Here is a 19,512-nt window from a genome sequence, read left to right as displayed (position 1 = left end):
TGCTCAACCATATTGTTATACACGTACGGTTTTCTAAAGAAGCTAGCATTTCGTTAAGATTATAAGCATTGGCCAAAGCAATATTGATTATTAAAAATAATCGCACAACTCATGTATCGAATGATAATCAATAAGGCAAATCGAATATAATCAATGACGAAAGCTCATAGCAGGAGATTTCAAAGACACTTTCGACTTTGCTTAAGGACGTTTGTCAAAATTCCATAAATACAATAATATATTCGGGTGAATTACAGTGATCTTGACGTAACCGAATGGCACAATGACTGAGTGACTAATTTCATTGAGAAATGAATCGATAATTCACCAGAATACACGAGTAATGAAAATAATAAAAAGCCTGGAGGGGCATTGGCAGAGGCTTCATTTCGAGGCTATTCAACTGGAATCAAGGAATGCGAGGAATATTGCCTTAAGATTTATCGCGAACCTTTTCCTTGACTCTTGCCACTAGTATCGGCCAGTCGACGATTAGCTCCTGCAAACTTGGCCTGCGATGAATGTCGAAGACGTCCTGCATGCGAGGCACACACACATGACCGTTAATTCCACTCTTACCAATCAAATTCCAATTTTCAAGGAACCCGAATAACCGATTTTCTTCATCTATTTTCAATCTAGATCTTGCTCCGAAGCAAGCTAATGAAAACGTATTCGCAGAGAAACATAATAATGACTTATTACGCGAGGGCTTCGAAAATATCGGTTTCGAGAGATCCTTCATGTTTTTTAACGACATGATTACAAATTTAGAGGTAATGCTTGCTCCTTTTTTACGCGATGCATTCAATTCATAATTGATATTAATTACATTAAACTATTATTATTATACGTATATAACGTTCAAGGCGTTAGTCGAAGTAACACAAAAGGAAATAAATTTTATAGTGCACAGAGTTATGGAATAAGTAAGGTGTTTATCTTCCACGATTTATAATTAAAAGTGATAAATCCAGTTTTTATGATGATCGCATGAAACATGAGACGTGACAATTGATTTGATTTCGTGGTTACGGATGAAAGTGCAACGTGTCAATGTAAAAATACACGAAGACCAGCATTAACTCTAAATTAATATAGTGAGTGCATAGGGACAGGGATAAGATAAAAATAATCGTGTATAGATTATTACAGAAAAAAAAGAAAGAAAAAAAAAAAAAAAAAAAGAAAGAAGAAGGACAAAGATAAACAATCGTTCGTTATCTAATGTCGGTTATATCTAATTACTGTTGAATATTACCGAAATATTCCAAACAAAATGGTTCTAGCAACTACCAAAAAAATGTTAATATAATGAAAAATGAATAATGCGAACGTCTTGATTATAATCGATATGATGAAAAACGTCGTGCAAAGTAATATGTCGGTTTCGTAGCGACTCTTACAAATAAAATGACAAAAGTACAGAAGTGTAGAACAAGACGGCGCTCGTACAAAACTCGGTCGACACGTATATTCGGCGCGTTTTCAATAGGTAACGTCGTCATTTTGCAGGAATTACTACATAGGGTTGCTCGAAAACCTTGAGCCAGCTCCAATTAGGTTCTTCCTTCTTGTCAAGAGGAATTCGATAGATTTCCTGACCCTCCATCAAGATCACTATTTCCAACCCGTCTTGGTACCAGCCGCTTCCATGTAGCTCGCTACCATGCACCTCGCTGCCATGCAGCGACTAAGAGAGGTGTCGAATGTAGATAAGAAAAGAAGAAAAAGAGAAAGAAGAAACAACTGACTAAATATCATGAGATAGTTTTGAAACGTCACGTTTGGTAAAAGTACACCCTTCTTTGAAAATCTGCAAAAATTGTCAAGATGATTAGATCCAAGCTACCCTTCGTACTTGCCTTCATTGCCGTCAACCAATGCTTGCTCCAAAAAAAACGAATCGGCAGCTTGGAACGATGTGTTGACAACAACGATGCATAATTCATTCAATATTCGTCTCGTGCACCGAGCTGTGTTAGTGACGTGTTATTGTACAATTTCACATCGGCACGATGCAATGTTTTTTGTTTTTTTTTTTTTTTTTTTTAGCTAATTACAATGAAATGGTGCACGTGTGTGACAAATTTCTATACTCGTATAGAAGAATTGCATAGTATAATTATATACCAAGATACCATAGTATTAGAATGTAATGTGCAATGAAAAATAAGAATTATTACCTTCTCTACTTTCTTCAAAGCCGGCATAGGTTTCTCCACTTCCTTCAAATCTACCTTCTCCTGTTCCGCTTCCTCTCTCGCCCACTTTTGATATTTTCTCTTTTTCAACATTGCACGGAAATCCATGCCACTGGCGTCTGAAGAAAATTTATCGTATAATACACATAGGTAATATAGACAATTTTATATCTATTTAAATAATACTTACCAGATACGTAAAGCTGCATCTCGGCAGAATCCTCTCCGTGGATATTGCTAACGACTATTTTGTAAGTGCCTTCATCGTTGGGCTTTGTTTTCCTCATACAGAGGGTGATCGTATTGGTTTCCGTATCCGTGAGGAACTTGAAACGGCCACCTTCGATGATCTCGGTGATGCCCTTGTAAAACTTGAAGGTTGGCGCAGGCGTACCCTCCACCGCAACGGTGAGGTACGCCGTCGAATCTATTATAATATAAGACAGTAAGAACGTTCCTTTGTTATTGACGTTAATAATAAAAAAAAGACATTACCTTCGACGGCGGAGTATGATTCCTGGACATCAACGATTTGCGGTGGTCCTGGTGGTCCAACATCTCGAAGAGGTGTACTAGGTTGATTGATTTTATTCTCGAGGTCCGCCACGCTGGGTCTTCTTACGTCCGTGCTTGGACGACGCCTCTGGATTCATCATTCATTGATTATATCATTGATTTAATTTATCGCGAGAATATTAGCCAATAGTAATAGTTCTACCAAGCTTTATCGTAGGCATAAAGTGCGCGATTTCGTACAATGATCTGTTAAGACTTGTCAAATATTACGAATAAAATCATTAATGATAGATTAGAATGACAGATAACCATACGAATTCGCATCATAATTATTTGACATTATATACAATTAGATACAATTTAGTCACGGCAATAAGTCACATTGTTAAGTAAGCTTTTAATGTCTACACGTTAGTCACATAAGTGAGTACAATCCGTTAGTGACACTAGTATACTCATCCTCTACCAGGATGCCTCTATTAGCACAATAGGAATAATATACAAAGGGAAGTGAATTGTGGCGAATGCAAAAAGTATGATCGATCGATTGATTTCATTAAACAGATCGACGATTAAAGTCGATTATTAAAATTTAATGACTCATCGAATGATCCTACTACATTTATTTTACAGCAACAATATCTTCAAGAAACTCGTCAAAATTCTTGAATTCATGAAGCCGACAGATGAATATATTTGGAACATATTAATCGACACAGGTGATTGGACACACTTGGAGTATGTAATGATATGGTTTCTATATGCTTACATATTTATATGTTTCCGGAGATCATGATGTCTCCTAAACACGCATGATATATGAATGATAAACGTTATATTAGAGGAATATATCATATGAAATTATTCGTGAAACATGATAGAATATACATGTGATTTTCTCGATGATTTGGCGTACTGATAGAGACAGAGAGAGAGAGAGAGAGAGAGAGAGAGAGAGAGAGAGAGAGAGAGAGAGAGAGAGAGAGAGAGAGAGAGAAATAGAGACAGAGAGAGAGAGAGAAAGGAAAAGCAAAAGAGAAAGAAAAAAGCAAAGGATAGTTTGATTCTGAAGAACCTAAATTCCACTGTAAGCGATGAAGGAAAGAATAATCCAAAAGATCACTCAGTCAATACGCCATAATTTATTTTAGGTAATTAGATTTGATAGACTGACAATAAATTCATTCATTGATAATGATATATGCAAAGAAAAACAAGCTGCTGTCAACGCGCTCGCTTTATGTTCATTTATTAAATCGCTGATATTATCTAAAAGCTAAAAGGATTTGTTTTATATTTGAGTGAGTTCTGTTTCCATGGGATATGGTTAAAAAATTGAATTAATTGGTTAAAAGTATATCGTCGATAGATCGTCAAATAATTTATGAACGTCCAAATAATTCATAATATTTCGTCGTTGATTGTTAGATAAAGGAGATAACAGAGATGAGAAAAAAAATGAGGAAAGATAAATTCGAGAAACGGGCTAAACTTTAAGATACGATGTTATTTTACCACTTTCTACGTTGGGAGTATCTTTTAGTATACCAAATGGTTTTCTCAGGTTCCAATGAGGATGACAAACAATTTGTAGTTCTAAAGTCATCTACCAATAAATCGTACAATTAAGATTATTCACAAAGAGATAAGATAAATCATATTTACAAACCACGGCCAAGACGAAAACATATTAATTTTATTGTCGAAAAGAAATATTGGTAAAGAACTATATCGCCGATCGATATTGCTGATCGTAAACGCCTTGTCCGTGGCAAATATTATGTATATCGATGATCAGAAGGCTTTCAACTAGATCTAATGCCAACAAGTAAACGATGAACACGTAGTGTGAGCACGAAAATTATTCTTACACCTGTACTTAACGAATATACACGAAAAATTGTTTTTATTTTACACATATACTCATACTAAATCAAGCAGCAAATTTCTATGTACAATAAAGTGACACGATTTTATTGCTACTTGAATCACTAATGGTGGTACATCATTCGACATCGGATTTTACGAAAATCGGAAACACTTGTAAATGTAAATGCAAATGTATATATACACACATATATATATATATATATATATATATATGTATATATGTATATATATATACACGCTTTCAACGTGATACAAAGAAAAACAAAGTCAAACAAGGTACTAAAAAAAGCTAGCTTACCACCATTACTGTTATCCAATTTTCTCAAGGAATTAAATACATAGATGTATTCGCTCGAATTAAGCAGTATCTGTACAGCGGGCAGAACGATCTGTTTAGCGCAGTAGTAAGACTCCGTATTTAGTCGGACGAACGTGCATTCGCGTTGGTTGCATTACGTTGGAACCTTCGCGATTATTTTTTCATTTCGTTCGATCTCGACAAAGAACGAAGTCCAACAAAGACCATTTTATGATGCTCTTTCTAAAGATTAATATATATATAAAAAAAAATATATATATATATATATATAAATATTTTTATAAACAGGCACATAAATGATTTTCTAACTTGTAACACCCATCAATGGAAGAGATAAAAAAAGGAAAAAAAAGAGAAAAGAAAAAAAAGAGAAAAGGGAAATAAAAGGAAAACTCTATTCGAGATAACGTGCGCGACATATTCACGACGAATTTGGTGCTAACCTCTTTGTTCTGCAGTTCGCCTCGGCGCCCGTACTTATTCTGTTCGTGGTGCATGAAAAATAAAAAAATGTAGAGATAGAGATAGTAAGAAAGATCAATGAGGCGGGCTTGTAATCTGGTCGGTGGGCCATAGTCGATCGTCACGTATCGTAGCCTGTCCAAACAATAGTAGAAAGAAAAAAAAGAAGACAGCAATATGATGAAATATCATAATATCGTCGATATCCTAAAAATTGTATCTGTCGGGGGTTGCGGATGATAGCGTAAGAATGCGGTAGCAGCGGCAACGATAGTATATCAGCCCCAAAAAATTTAGCTAAAAAAGGTTACAAAATTATTATTATTATCATTATTGTCGTCTCGTGATAACGTGTCGTTACTTCTTGCAAGGGGCGCGGGCTTGGGGCGGCAAGGGCTTGTGCCATTGGGCTTGTTTTTAGTTGTCATTGTTACTTGAAACTTCATTATTTTGTTTGAGTACTTTGAGTGATTTGTCGTTAAGCTGAGCATGTACATTTAAGAAACGGAATCACGTTCGCGTGGCGATCAATCAACGACTCTTTAAGGAAAACGACATTCTAATTTCTTTGATCAATGGATTCAATAGAAATGATCGGCATCGTTAAACGATGAAAGATATGTAAAATAATTTGATCGCCGGACGGAGTGATCCATGATTTATCGATAAAAATTCAATCGAAGGGATGAAGATTGCGAAGAATAAGAAATAAAATACATAAAGTATAGGGCAGGGCTCAAAGAGAATTGGGCAAGGTGAGAAACAATAGGAATAAGAAACAGTGCAGCTGTAAAACGATAAAGTTGTAAAATGTTGCAGGTGATGGTACTTGGTAGGTAAGCTTTGTGTTATAGCGAACACAAATCTCACCTTAGCGTCCAACACCTCCCCGGGTCGTAACTTTCCCAACTGTAAAAAATCATAGATGCGGACATGAGCTTTTGGCGAAAAATTTGTCGCGTTAGAAAAAAAACTTTCTTTCTCCTTTCTTCCGAATGTTATCGACTAAGATCCTTCTCCGATCATGTCTTTATAAAAATTCTACTACGTAGGCGATGCGTAAAGTACATCGAGCGTTTTTATGTGAATGTCTATGTTGAAATTATCGTCGAGAATTTATCGTGAGTCATTGGAAATCGATAATAATATTCGATAACCGATGCGAGAAAAGATCGAAGGAATCGATAGAAAGTATAGTGTTTGCGTACGTATAAATACGAACAAACAAGCAAATAGATAGAAGAGAAGAAACGGAAAAAGACGGCACAATAAAAGAAAAGAGAAAAAAAGGAACCATGAATCAAATGATACCTCTCGAGGAACGGACATAGACGAAAGGACGAAGGATATAGATTTGTTTTAGACAAACACAAGGTCATTATTGCTTTCGAGGCTCGGTCTTACCATAGAGTCGCCATTAGAGTCGACACTATCAAACGTACGCTATTCCGAAATAAGTGCAGTTAAAAATCAGTGATATATATTCGCATTCACATAGTAACGCCTACAGGCGATCATCGGACGATCCGTCACGATTTCGGATGCCTTCTTCCTCGAACGCATTTCGCTCTAATATAATTTCATTCGTTAAGAGATGAAAATAATTGAATCCTTTACGTTCGAGGGGAGGGCTCGTGCAAGTACGAGGCGTGTCTGGCGAGAACCTGAAAAATTGATCTCGAATAAATCTGATATATAATATTTGTGAAAGAGAAAATATGTGCGCGCGCGCACGCGAGAGAGAGAGAGAGAGAGAGATTAATATCCAAGTCTTGCACACATAATAGACGATGATATCTCAGAGAAATCATCATTCGTCCTTCCTCCTGATCAGTTCGGAATTAATAGCGACAAGTCTTTGCAGCGAACAAAATGTAACAAGTGTTTTTCTCGCGTGAACGCATTCTTACTACAAGATATTTACAAGATGACATGATTCACATATCGTCGCTGTTTCTTGTACGTCCTAAACATTCGTTAACGCCAATGAGTGTCTTTTGCAGACAATGCTTGCCAAGACATTTGATCTACGAGTTAAAGTGTTAGCATAGGTTCTTTAGCCAAAAGAAATTCGAAACCTTGCAAAAGAATGATCGATAGTCGTTGTCAGTGAATTTACCGGACACGCCTCGTCCTTTTCAATTCTCTTTCTTTCGTTGATTGTTATTATTATATTAATTTTTTTAATAGTAAGTGTCATTATTATCGAGTTTGTAGTGCACACAGACTCGGTTCAGGCAGCAGATCCGTGCCAGGTGCAGGTGCATTTTATACGTTGGTCAATAGTTTAGCTTATAATCATTACGACAACATATCGAAATAAAGTTATTCGAGAGTAAAGATTCCGTCTCATGGATCGTCGGATCTATGTAAAAAAAAAAAAAAAAAAAAAAAAAAGAAAAAAAAAGAAAGAAAAAGAAAGAAAAAAAGAAAAGAATCAAATGCTTCTTCCCGACGACAGGTATTATAACAGGAATCCTTACTCTACAACTGCATGCTTGCATTCCATCGACGTAATCATAGTATTCGACGTTACAAATCAAATGGCTATTCAAATCTCCCAGCTTTCTTACGTCGACGTACGCATGCTTGCGAATAATGTAGTGTGAAATACGTTCATAGCGAATAAATATTAAACAATAAATAGTAGTAGTGAGCAGGCACATGCGGACGAAAAAAATGAAGTATGCCATTAGGTGATACCGATCGATGCAATATTACAAATGTAATAAAGAAAAATTCGTAAAAGATTCATAGACGATGTCGATAATTTGAAGAGTCTGATCGATTAAACGCATAATTTTTTTCGTCCGTCATTCCGATGAAATTGTGTAAGAGAATATGTGAGTCAAAAGTGGAATAAAAGTAGAAGAAATGCATTGGTAGTTGAGTAAGGTTGCAGACGAGGCATTCGCTCCTTCACTTTTAGAGACTTTTCTCACCTTGCGCTCGTCCACTACCTCGCCGGGCCGCAGCTTCCTATTCTCCTATGGACCAAATTGTTGTTTACTACTGTGTTCTTGTCAGCTAAATGTGCCTGTAGTGTTGTGTGTGTGAGCATAGCTATGTGTACATGTATTATTTTCTCGTTTATATATTTTAATCGATAATGAAATATAGAATGAAATATAGAATGATCCTCGAGATGAGCCATCTTCGGAAATCGGGCCGTTTACAAGAACGTACTCCTCGGATAGTTTTCCAACGTTGGTACGATATCGTCGATTTTATTTTCTCTTACTCCTTACTGAAATCTTCAATTTGCTTCCTTCTTATCTTGGAATAGTAATATAGTTGGTTGCTTTGTGTGTTTAGCAAATCAAGGACAGGCGTTGGAAGAGGAGCGATGGTTGGTGCATCAGAAGCTGGGTACATGGACTTTTCACGAACAGGTAGCTAATCTAAATTTCACGCTTTGCTGACACTAAAAATAACGCACACTCCTGCTGACCTTCTAAAGACACTTTCACAGAAACTCGTTGGGACTTTACGTCTATGGATATCTATTGCTAATATCATCATGGGTAGGATCGCTAAATATAACGAATATTTCTACGGAACTCAGGAAAAAAAACTCAAAAAAATCTAGAGCTAACCAGCTGTAGCTAGTCATCTACCTACTCGTTCACCTAGCATCTTATATCAGCATTTTTCTAACATTTTTTTTTAGGACGTACAACCGACATTCTCACAAGTTTTCTTTTTTACGCTTTTTCATTCCAACTATCTTTCGTCCTGTATCGATCGTCTGATTCTTTTTCAAAGGAAACTTTATATTTAAAAATATCGAACGGATAACTTCGACGGCGCAACGAACTTGAAAGAATATCGTTTGGATGACAGACCGATCTATTTCAAAACGTTTAAGCTCGAGAAAGGATTATTTCCTGACTAATTATAGTTCGGAACATATTTTCGGTACTAAAAACATTAATGAGTAATGTGAATAATTCTATCCAGAATAAGCACGCTCGTGAATGCAGATATTTTTAGAATCGTTCTAGTCATTACTTAAATATCAAGTAAGTTTATCTGGCATTTTGACAAAATGATTCTAATTATCGAAGTTCTTGATGAAACAAAGATTCGTTAACAGCTCTTGATGTTGTCGTTTGATGCTAATCGTTTTGAAGTAAATCATTCGGTCGTACGAATCTAAAGACGTGCAACAGTATTATAGCATTTTTAATAAATGATCCTTGACGAGTAAAAATATGTCGCGCGTATCAGATACGCGAATCTAAGAAAAGCAACTGTTGCACCTCTCAAGTTGGTCCTTTTTGTTTTCTATACAGCAGTCGATATACCTTGAGGATCAAATTACGATTTCTTTCGTAGCATACCTCGTCACTGATGATCAGGCTAGGTCTACGACCCAATTCTTCGGGTGGTATGAGAGAACCACGTCGACTGGTCGAACCACTTCCTGGTATCAAAGATCCCTTCCTACTTCCTGTCGGTGTTACGTCTTTAATAACTTCGATCTTTGGTGCCTCCGGTGCTTTGATCTCTGGCAATTTTGGCTGCAATGATGAATCAAGTTTTCACGTTTGCTTCGATGGGGAAAGCGCACGAGTAAACGCTACGATAAATATAGAGACAAGGGGGGAGAGAGAGAGAGAGAGAGAGAGAGAGAGAGAGAGAGAAAAAGGAAGTTTCAAATTTGCACAAAATGATAAATGTTTCCGATAGTATAGATAAACGTTACCGTTTTTCTCAAATGAAAAACTCTTTAGGAGCGAAAGTCTATCTTCCGAGAAGCAGTAAAGTAAGCGATTTAATGCAATCTCGATCGTAAGGAGATTACGACTGATCTCTTTATTCGATAGGGGAACCTCAGTTGAGAAAGGTGTCTCGACCGAGATACGAATGCAATAAAACCGAAAATAGCGATCGATGTTTTCTCCATCCTCCTTTTCACGAATAAAAACGAGGAAGATCTACGCGAGGGATGGTGACATACGACGAGTTATTTGCCAAAAGAATTACATCTCTTGCCCTCTCCCTCGGATTTCTCTTCACATGGATGAGAGACATTCATTGGTTGCCAAGGGAAACCGAAACGAGAGATTCTTGAGACTTGGATGATTATTACCTCGCGCAAAATCGAGTCGTTTTAATTGTGATTATTATTACGTAGATGTAACGGCGACTGTGCCATCCGAGTATTTGTGTCGTCGTCGCGCGTTACGCCCTTCGGACATTTACGAGATCGGAAAATATGACGAAGGCTCTCTGGCAACCTGCGCCAAACAGGATTCTGTGTCACCGTTGACATATCGTACGTCGACCGTACGACCGAACGATCGCGAACGAAATACATGCTTTTATTCAATTTCATTTAATTCGATGGAATCGCGATGCCCGAGCTAATTACGGAAACGACCTTTGCTATCCAATTTCACTAATCGCTTTTTTTTTCTCACCGTTCTCAGGCAGGACGTACATACGCCTACGGGAATGAACATTCCTACATAAATCTGCCAAGCTGTAAATCTTCTTCTTAAAATTTTAATCATCATTGAATTTATACGCTTTTCGCGATCTAGTGGGATGATTCTACTTACTGTACAAGTCTAGACATTCTTTATCTAAAATTGAAGAAAGTGTTGAAATTGTCTCTACTTTGAAAATACCTATTTTTGTTCTCTTATTCGAATGGACGTGATCTTATCTGGTTATCATGTATCCTTAAGAAATGAAAAGTCAATTTCATTACTCACCTTCGACTCAAATTTCTGTCCCACGGAGTCATGAAAAAGAAACATAAAAAAAAAAGAAAAAAGAAAATAAGACAACAAGATTAACAACATTTAATTTTTCATGAAATTTGACGTCGATCGACCATTTTCTTACCTGTGTCGCCGGTCTATCCAATTTTGTTTTATCGCGAGCTACACGTTCACCGAAATCGAACTCTTGAGGTTTCTCAAGGACTGGCCTCTCGTAATCAGGAATTTCTGGAAGTTCATAGCTGCTTTCCTTCCTCCCTTTTGTAACTTTCCCTTTCTTTGCCTCTTGCTTCTCTGTCTTTTCGACTTTCTATACGTTGCAAAATTCAAAACAAAATCATCCTTAATTTTTATACGAGTTAAGATAAATTAATATAATGCGGGTAGTGTGTTATCAATGACAAGTGTGAGATGAAGAGTAGAAAGAGCAGTCCGATGTGTAGATTATAAACGTAGAATTAATTACATCCAAAGGAAGTGTAAGTTTACATATATTATTACGGAATCAGTTTTATCTTACCTTTTCGATATGCTTTCTTAATTAATTTTATAAGTTTGGAAAGTTCGAAATTTTAAGAAAACCTTGCATAATTGTGATATACACATACTGTTATTTACAGATAGAACATATACGTTAGAATTTAACAGGAAAGTTCATCCTTCAAGAACAAGCTGTAGAAAATTAGAAATATCAAAGCAGAAAAATATTTTATAAACATATAGATCGAGTTTAGTAGACTTTTTGTAAGATGCATTGAAGGTGTGTAACATAGAAAGGATAAGTTAAAGTCCATAGAGAATAAGAGGCATCAGTATTAAAACTGACATAAAGAGAAAGACATAGAAAAGAGATAGAGTAAAGTATATAAAGTATGAAGGTGTACAAGTCCATTCTAAGAATGCTGTGAGTCAATATTGTGAGTCACAGAATATTTTTTTGAAGTTATAACATTTTTAATTACAAGAAAGAAAGAACAAAGAAGAAGAGAATATTCAGATCAATTTGTTTAGCACTAGAGGATTTAAACGAAAGAGAGAGAGAGAGAGAGAGAGAGAGAGAGAGAGAGAGAGAGAGAGAAAGAGAGAGAGATGCTGAGATTCCTGTGTGCAAGGATACCTTCAACTCAATAGTGCCATTTGTAGCCTTCTGAGGCTTTGACGCATCTCTTGCAACTGGTTTGAGTTGTATCATTTGAAAATTATCGGTTTTAACTTCTTGTTTTGGTGGCCTACGTAGTTTTGGTTTCGCTTCAGTGCCTTGGATTTCCTTTGGCTGTATTCGAAATATTTGTGATAATTGCGAATGATAGTTTACGATATTTTATACGTTTTTATGACTACCGATTATCAAATTCCAATATTGTTACGTTATGTGTATTTTAAGGTTTGTTATTCAATAATTTTGTGTATACTGATAATAATAATAAAGATTTTCACTCATTAAAAAACCAAACACTCACCTTGAGTTCGACTTTGTTCAAAGACTTCTTTTCTTCTTCGATCTATAAAAAGTAAAGAAGAATTTTTATTATAGTACAAACTTTCCTTATATTACATTCATATATCGCATACGTGATATACATACTTTAATACTTTGCTTGAGACTGAGTTTTCTCTCTTGTTCCTCCTTCTGTAAACACAGACAGAACATCCCATGAATAATTTATAAACATGAAATCATTACAAAAAGACTACATATTTAAAAATACGTATGCAAATAATATCTTATAAATATCGCGATACGTGTTCTATTTTGTTGTGATTATATAAGCGTGTAATGAAATGCATTATCTGATTGTTATTTATGCTTGAATGTGAGCGACTTATGTACCTTGGGTTCCTCGGGTTTGCCGAGTGTTTTACGTTTATCGACGGGTTCTTCTTTCTAAAAAGAAATTTCATTGTAATAATATCGGGAACTTTTAGTATTTCATCCATTGTGTATAAAGCATTTTTCTATGTAATTTAATGTACTGAGTGTTTGTTGTGTGTACCTTGGTTTCTTCTGGTTTTAATGTGGCTTTTGGTTCCTCCTAAAAAGTATTCATTAACTTTAATATACGATTTTTAATTTGTAAATATTTTCTACTTTGTAGTAGTATATTATGGATGAGAATATAATGTAATTACAAATTATTGAAATGACAATAAGATGGGATCGCTGAAAAAGAATGAAATGCGTTATGATATAAGTGCATGAAACGAACGATATATCATTTTTGTTTAATGTACTTCGAATGTCTGCTCTGTTATGTGATGAGGCGTATGATGCGTGTAAATGAACGAATATATTGTAAGTATTTATATACCTTAGGTTTCGCGTCGCGTTTTTCAATAATGGATTTAGGTTCCTCTTTCTAAAAAAACATCATTTAAATACCATATGTATCTAACGAAAAATCAACTACAAGATCTAATATACTATTTAACTGTATATGCGTTCAATGTGTGTACCTTCGCTTCCTCAGGTTTGGTTAATGTCTTAGCTTTCGCTTTGGTTTCAACCTACGAATGAATGCAACAATTACATTAGACTTTGTTTTTTTTTTTCTTTTATCATAAATTCAAGGCAATCGAAATAAAACCTGAGTGTTTTTTAGTCAAAATGTACCTTAGTATCCAACAATTTACTCGGTACACTTTTTGTTTTAATTTTCGATTCCTCCTAAAAATCGTTTAATGTGTATGCATGAAAAACGTTAGTATATATATTTTTGTAAACTTTATCATGAAAAATTGTTTATCAGTATAAAAGCAAAATTCGTGTATCGTGACGTGTGTACCTTGGGTTCTGCTGGTGATTGTGTGTCAATTTTTTGTTTTGTGTCTTGTTTCGTCTAGAAAAATACAAACATGTTGAGTAAAACAAAAAACATGACGTAGCGTATGTATCGTATATGTATTGTATATGTGTACCTCAGGTTTTTTCTTATCAATGGCAGTTATACTAGTTTTAATTTCTTCGTCCTGAAACCACAAAGTTCTAAGTATAAAAGTAAAAAATTTTCTTATGAAGATTAAAATAAAACATTTGTATATGACAATTTACGAAGGTTTGTAAGAAGTATTGTCTGTGTGAGTATTGGATAGATTTGTCATACGATTGTGTACCTTAATTTTGTTCGCGGGCTTGAGCGGGCGCAATTTAGTAACAGTTTCTGAAGATTCCTAAAACGAGATATTTTCGTAATCATTTATACTACAAGCATAATGTATGAGTATAAGTGTACCGTATGAAATTATTTCGCAATACCTCGTCCCTTTTATCAAGTTTATCTTTGGGTGTTGCGATTTTCGGTGGTGATGAATCCTAAAATTATTTACAACATATGTCAGTGTACATTGTAATATTATATGTGTCAGACAATGTAATGAGCGTAATATACAATATATACATATACTTTAGGATCTTTAGGAGGCTCGCGCGAATTTATTTTCAATGTATATTTTGGTTTGTCCTAAAACATAGTGTAATGTAAATCATCTATGTGAATGCATAATACTAATTGCGTGTGTGAATGTATTGTACCTTATCTTTTATATCGGACTTTTGTGTTTGAGTTTCAGGCATAGTTGCCCATATGTCCTGAAATAATAGAGATAAATAAAAATAATAAATAAATAAAAATAAATCTGTCGTGAAATAAAATCTATCGCGTTGATGTACCTCTATATCATCGTTGCTTGAAGATGAATCGCGTTTGAGTGTCGCTCGTGGTACAGTCTAAAATTTGTATGCATTTAAAGCTATTTTAAATACGTATATGTATCCTTTCGAAAAACATATAAAATTAAATAAAAATTTAAGTGCTGATAAAAGCGAGTATAGTACAATGTATACCTTAACTTTTCCAGCAATATTTTGTTCTGTCTTTGGTTGCTTTATATCCTAAAATTGTTTGTTCTCGTGTATAAATTATGTACCGTACTTTGTAATAATTTGCAAATTCTCAAGTGTAACATGTGATACCTTAATGTCTCTACTGGATTTAGGTGTATGTGGTGCGTAGGATGATCTCGATATGTCCTAAAAGAATGCATTGTGTCTACTTAATCACTGCTAAAAATGTGTGTTAAAAAAATTATTGAAAAAATAATTATTGAGAAAAAACAAAAACATAAAAATAACATATCGTCTACCTGATTTTTTCTATTAAAATTATCAGATTCAGGTTTTGATGCCCATATATCCTAAAATTATACACGTTTAAAATTAAAAATACAGTGTGTCCTAAGTATACACATGGCGAGTGTTATATAAATGTCGTGGTTATCGGGTACCTCTATTTCATCCTCAGATTCTGGTTTATGTAATTGTATGGATGATTTTGGCGTGTCCTAAAACGCAAGCCGTAACAACTGATTAATGATTCTGCATTATACGACCCATAAATTATAATACATGTTCTAACTGTGTGCATTGTGCCGTATACCTGAGTTTTAGTCTGTCTCACGACTGGCGTATCTGATTTCGCCGCCCATATATCCTAAAGACGTTTACATTAATGTAAAAATAACAGGTAATAAATAAAAAGATATTTCATGTATTATCTAATTCTGACATATATTCTATACCTTAATTTCGTGGTCAGGATTAGGTTCGCTGAACCTCTCTGGCAATTTCGGAATACTCTAAAATTCGATTTGTGATATTTGTCAATTTAATTCTCAATTTTAATTTAATTCTTGCAATATTAATACAATAAATTTGATACCTCGTCATTTGTACTGCGTTTCGATTCGCGAGACTTCGAATCAGGTTTTGGTGCCCATATATCCTAAAATTTGTTGATTTAACGCGATATACATAGATTATTGTAAATTATAAGAAAATAACTATTTTTCGATCAATTTGCGTATTATGTACCTCAATTTCGTTATCGTGTTCATTTACGTGTGGCCTAATTTTCATTTGTGGAGAATTTTGAGTTCGAATCGTGTGTTTCGAGATTGGTTCATCCTACAAATAGATCTAGGTTTAATCCGCTATCGTATGACATTGTTGTACCGTCGATCAACTTATTTATATGTGTACCTTTTCATTGTCAATAGGTCTGGAAAATGTATCTTTTATTCCTGGAGTTTCTGCACTTTTCTAAACACCCAATTCAAACAAAAATATATTAAAAAAAATAAATAAATAAATAAATAAGTTTTAACATATGCAAATGTACACGTAAAAGGTGTGTGCGTGTGTGTGTGTTGTGTACCTTTGCCCGATCGTCAAGAAATGTGAAAGCAGATTTTTTTAATCTTATACTTGATTCATTTTTCTAAAAAATCATCAAGAAAAATATACTAGCGAAATATTGTACCTTTTCATATTTCACATAATTGCCATTTCGTATATTTCGTATATTTCTCTATATATTTATACATAAAATATATTAAATATCGACAAAGTGTTATTCACAAATATTAAAAAATTTCCCTTATGTCGAACGTTAGAAGATCAAACATATGAAACTTACCCAATTGTCGCAAATAATAGTGAAATAGAAATAAATCAAAAACGATAAAAATTTTAACGACATAAAGTCGACATGCTAACATCTATCTATATTACTTATTGTTATTCACTAGATTAATAAACGAATAATACTATAAGGAGTAACTTTTACCTTTTCAACGGTAGCCTTCTTCTCGATGATCGAAGATCTTCTACTTTCCGTCTTGATTTCCTCTTCAGTCTATAACAATTTAATATCGATTAATATAATAGAGCACAGATTATAAAACAGATTTGATTATTTGCTCTGTTTTCCCTCGATTAATAAAACTTGTGTATACGTTGTGTTGTGAAAAATTACAAGATCGATATGTGCATCGGTATGTATCGTGTACCTTTTGTATAGAAACACGACGTTGTGGTGATGTAGAACCATCTTCTGTTATCTGTACGTGTGAATAAAAAAATGTGTATAACATAAGGCTACCGTTTCATGAACGAATGAATTCAATTAACGATGTAAGATGTATGTGAATAAATACTTTATACCTGTTCTTGATATAAAAATATTTCATACCTGTTCTTGAGTTATAACTAAAGAGCTACGACGGCTTTCCGTTCGCAAAGCTTCCACCTGAAACAATAACGAATGACATAAAAATATACGCTACGTGTCATCATTTCTTTTCTATATTTTAAAATACACAAAATACCAACCCTGCTAATAGACTGCTTACGGCTAGTAGGTTCAGGTTCTTTCTTCTTAATGATCTTCTTCTGTAAATGAAATTTGTGATATGTAGTATGTTCAATAAAAGATATCTAATTGTACTTACAGCTTCGGCCTCCTTTTTATCTTCAATTTTTTCGTCAGGTTTCTTCTACAATTTATAAATATAATAAATAATTTATATATGTACATATATAATTAATAATTTATATGCAATTATTTTTACCTTAATCGATTTTTTCTTCTCTTCGACCTTTTCTACATTATTGAATGTTTCTTCTTCTTTCTGTGTTTCATAAGACACACATATTTATATTTAAATATGCTGTCAATCGTACATATTTTATTACAGTGAGAATAAAATGGGACTTGATTTAAAAGTTTATATTCTTTGAATTATCCAATCAAAATTAATATTATGCGACTATATTGTTTTTAATGTATTACGATCAAAATGAAGGAAAATTTTTAAGTATATTCATGAAGCTTATTCATTCATTTTACTCTCACTTGATAGATAGCGAAATAACATGCACTATTGATAAATTTCAAGGATTTAAACAAAAAATTTAGGGGACTTGCACATATGATACACACTCAAAACCCAGCTTCTGCGTAAAAGGATATAGGAAAGTGTACAATATTTAAATAATTGCTTCGATTTGTTGCGCTATGATATTTCAAATACCTACAAATTATAAGAACACGAATAGGCATCACTGAAAAAGCAATTTACATTATAAGCAAATAAATAATAATAAGCAAATAAATATAAATATATGTGTTATGAAGCTGAAAAAATAAAAGCGATAGTCGTTAGTACGCTAAAATGTAAAGAAAAAATTTCAATAACGTAAAATGTTCTGTAAAAACAACCTGATAAATATATGTCTTATATTACGATGTAAAAGATAAGAATGACAAACGCACGTTATCTCGTTTATTTCTTGAAGATTGTAAATAATAGCTTCAAAGCTGTACATGTTATATAGTTTCTAGCTTAAATAAAAAGGTCTCTCTATAAGCGTAATTCGAGCGAATACATTACCAAAAACCTGGCGTTCGAGCTTTTACACTCACCTGTATAATCTCCATTTTCTGAAACAAAAGCGTAACAATGTTTGTCATATTGTGATCATTCATAAGAACCAGAAGGAGTTAACTATAGAACTGTATAGTCCTTGAAATAAAAGTAGATAATTGCTAAATGAACTCTACTTGATCATATCATATAGTAATAAGGTAACAAAAATATTTTCGATGAACTATTTTATGTACTATTTCTATATCGCATATGTATAAGCATTTTAAAATAATAAGCTTTTACTATACCCATGTCCCATTGTTCGAACAAGACAAACACAAATGATACAAACAATTATGTAAAACGCAAGAGGGTTTACATCACAGGGATAAAACTACAAATAATGGATGACATAATATATAGGACTGAAAACAGGTCATGAGTTTTTGTTTACATATTTTTGCATACATTATTTGTCCCATAAATCGGCAAATGTTTAAAAAAAGTTTATAAGATATTTTCTCCATATAAAAAAAAAAAAAAAAAATATTTATATCGTACCTTCTTAAGACTTGGTCTGTCGATACCATTTGGTTTTGAATCCGGTATATCCTTGAAAAAAATAATTGAAAAAAAAAATACAAATTTATATCTAGAACAATGTGACTGCGAAAAATATAGAGGCGTCATACTTTTGAAGTAACGGCAGAGAATGTATAAAAATAAAGTAAGAAATAGAAAAGGGTTAATTAGAAAATATAATAAACAAGTAATAGAATAGAATGAAAGATCCAATAGAATGAAGAAACAATAATATGGCAAAGTAAATATGACGCTAAAAAATATTGTAAAGATATGAGAGTGTATGTGTTAATCGTGAGTAGAGAGTGTACTTTTTTGTATGTGTACCTCAATCTGTGAAAAGTTTTCTGATTGTAGCTCTGTGACAATCGGCTCGGTGACGCTGGATTCGATTACACTCACCACATCCTCTTCTTCTTCCTCCATCGTTTCATCCTCATAAAAATCATCTTCGTCATCCTCATAACTGCTGGATACTGAACTATCCACCTTTCGTGTCGTAAAACGATAAAGTTTCAACAGAGCCAGATTGTCCCAATGAAGAAGAGAGAAACAGAACATGCATTCAGAGATTATATGATTTTATAATAATGATTGGTAAGAG

At 34.0% G+C, this 19,512-nt stretch overlaps 1 protein-coding gene across 44 annotated transcripts in view; it reads right to left on the bottom strand.

The window, feature by feature from the left end:
* The window catches only part of bent (projectin protein bent), a 63,760-nt gene that overhangs the window by 31,171 nt on the left and 13,077 nt on the right, over window positions 1–19,512 (bottom strand). For 8 of the 44 annotated variants that reach the window (XM_085657928.1, XM_085657921.1, XM_085657918.1 and 5 more), the window contains 42 exons: window positions 19,236–19,397; window positions 18,888–18,938; window positions 18,383–18,400; window positions 17,529–17,588; window positions 17,409–17,453; window positions 17,290–17,349; window positions 17,150–17,206; window positions 16,968–17,018; window positions 16,745–16,813; window positions 16,159–16,218; window positions 15,991–16,083; window positions 15,839–15,901; window positions 15,699–15,755; window positions 15,557–15,610; window positions 15,405–15,461; window positions 15,264–15,314; window positions 15,094–15,150; window positions 14,965–15,012; window positions 14,791–14,847; window positions 14,653–14,709; window positions 14,525–14,581; window positions 14,377–14,433; window positions 14,235–14,291; window positions 14,040–14,090; window positions 13,907–13,960; window positions 13,735–13,788; window positions 13,578–13,628; window positions 13,433–13,480; window positions 13,118–13,156; window positions 12,955–13,008; window positions 12,709–12,753; window positions 12,584–12,625; window positions 12,241–12,396; window positions 11,248–11,433; window positions 11,115–11,129; window positions 9,735–9,914; window positions 8,334–8,378; window positions 6,262–6,300; window positions 5,373–5,411; window positions 2,700–2,847; window positions 2,395–2,631; window positions 2,187–2,323 (listed from right to left, as the gene is read on the bottom strand). In XM_085657928.1, the coding sequence (XP_085514054.1) occupies window positions 2,187–2,323; window positions 2,395–2,631; window positions 2,700–2,847; window positions 5,373–5,411; window positions 6,262–6,300; window positions 8,334–8,378; window positions 9,735–9,914; window positions 11,115–11,129; window positions 11,248–11,433; window positions 12,241–12,396; window positions 12,584–12,625; window positions 12,709–12,753; window positions 12,955–13,008; window positions 13,118–13,156; window positions 13,433–13,480; window positions 13,578–13,628; window positions 13,735–13,788; window positions 13,907–13,960; window positions 14,040–14,090; window positions 14,235–14,291; window positions 14,377–14,433; window positions 14,525–14,581; window positions 14,653–14,709; window positions 14,791–14,847; window positions 14,965–15,012; window positions 15,094–15,150; window positions 15,264–15,314; window positions 15,405–15,461; window positions 15,557–15,610; window positions 15,699–15,755; window positions 15,839–15,901; window positions 15,991–16,083; window positions 16,159–16,218; window positions 16,745–16,813; window positions 16,968–17,018; window positions 17,150–17,206; window positions 17,290–17,349; window positions 17,409–17,453; window positions 17,529–17,588; window positions 18,383–18,400; window positions 18,888–18,938; window positions 19,236–19,397 (3,018 nt within the window). The remainder of the gene's footprint in view (window positions 1–2,186; window positions 2,324–2,394; window positions 2,632–2,699; window positions 2,848–5,372; window positions 5,412–6,261; window positions 6,301–8,333; window positions 8,379–9,734; window positions 9,915–11,114; window positions 11,130–11,247; window positions 11,434–12,240; window positions 12,397–12,583; window positions 12,626–12,708; window positions 12,754–12,954; window positions 13,009–13,117; window positions 13,157–13,432; window positions 13,481–13,577; window positions 13,629–13,734; window positions 13,789–13,906; window positions 13,961–14,039; window positions 14,091–14,234; window positions 14,292–14,376; window positions 14,434–14,524; window positions 14,582–14,652; window positions 14,710–14,790; window positions 14,848–14,964; window positions 15,013–15,093; window positions 15,151–15,263; window positions 15,315–15,404; window positions 15,462–15,556; window positions 15,611–15,698; window positions 15,756–15,838; window positions 15,902–15,990; window positions 16,084–16,158; window positions 16,219–16,744; window positions 16,814–16,967; window positions 17,019–17,149; window positions 17,207–17,289; window positions 17,350–17,408; window positions 17,454–17,528; window positions 17,589–18,382; window positions 18,401–18,887; window positions 18,939–19,235; window positions 19,398–19,512) is intronic. The other 36 variants (XM_085657937.1, XM_085657936.1, XM_085657939.1 and 33 more) reach the window with 31 other exon arrangements.

The sequence above is a fragment of the Vespa mandarinia genome, chromosome 6 (assembly GCF_050613455.1).
Source record: "Vespa mandarinia isolate Hongniang chromosome 6, ASM5061345v1, whole genome shotgun sequence".
Classification (NCBI taxonomy): domain Eukaryota; kingdom Metazoa; phylum Arthropoda; class Insecta; order Hymenoptera; family Vespidae; genus Vespa; species Vespa mandarinia.
Note: the sequence above shows the minus strand (reverse complement) of the source record. Positions and strands in the feature narration are given on the sequence as shown.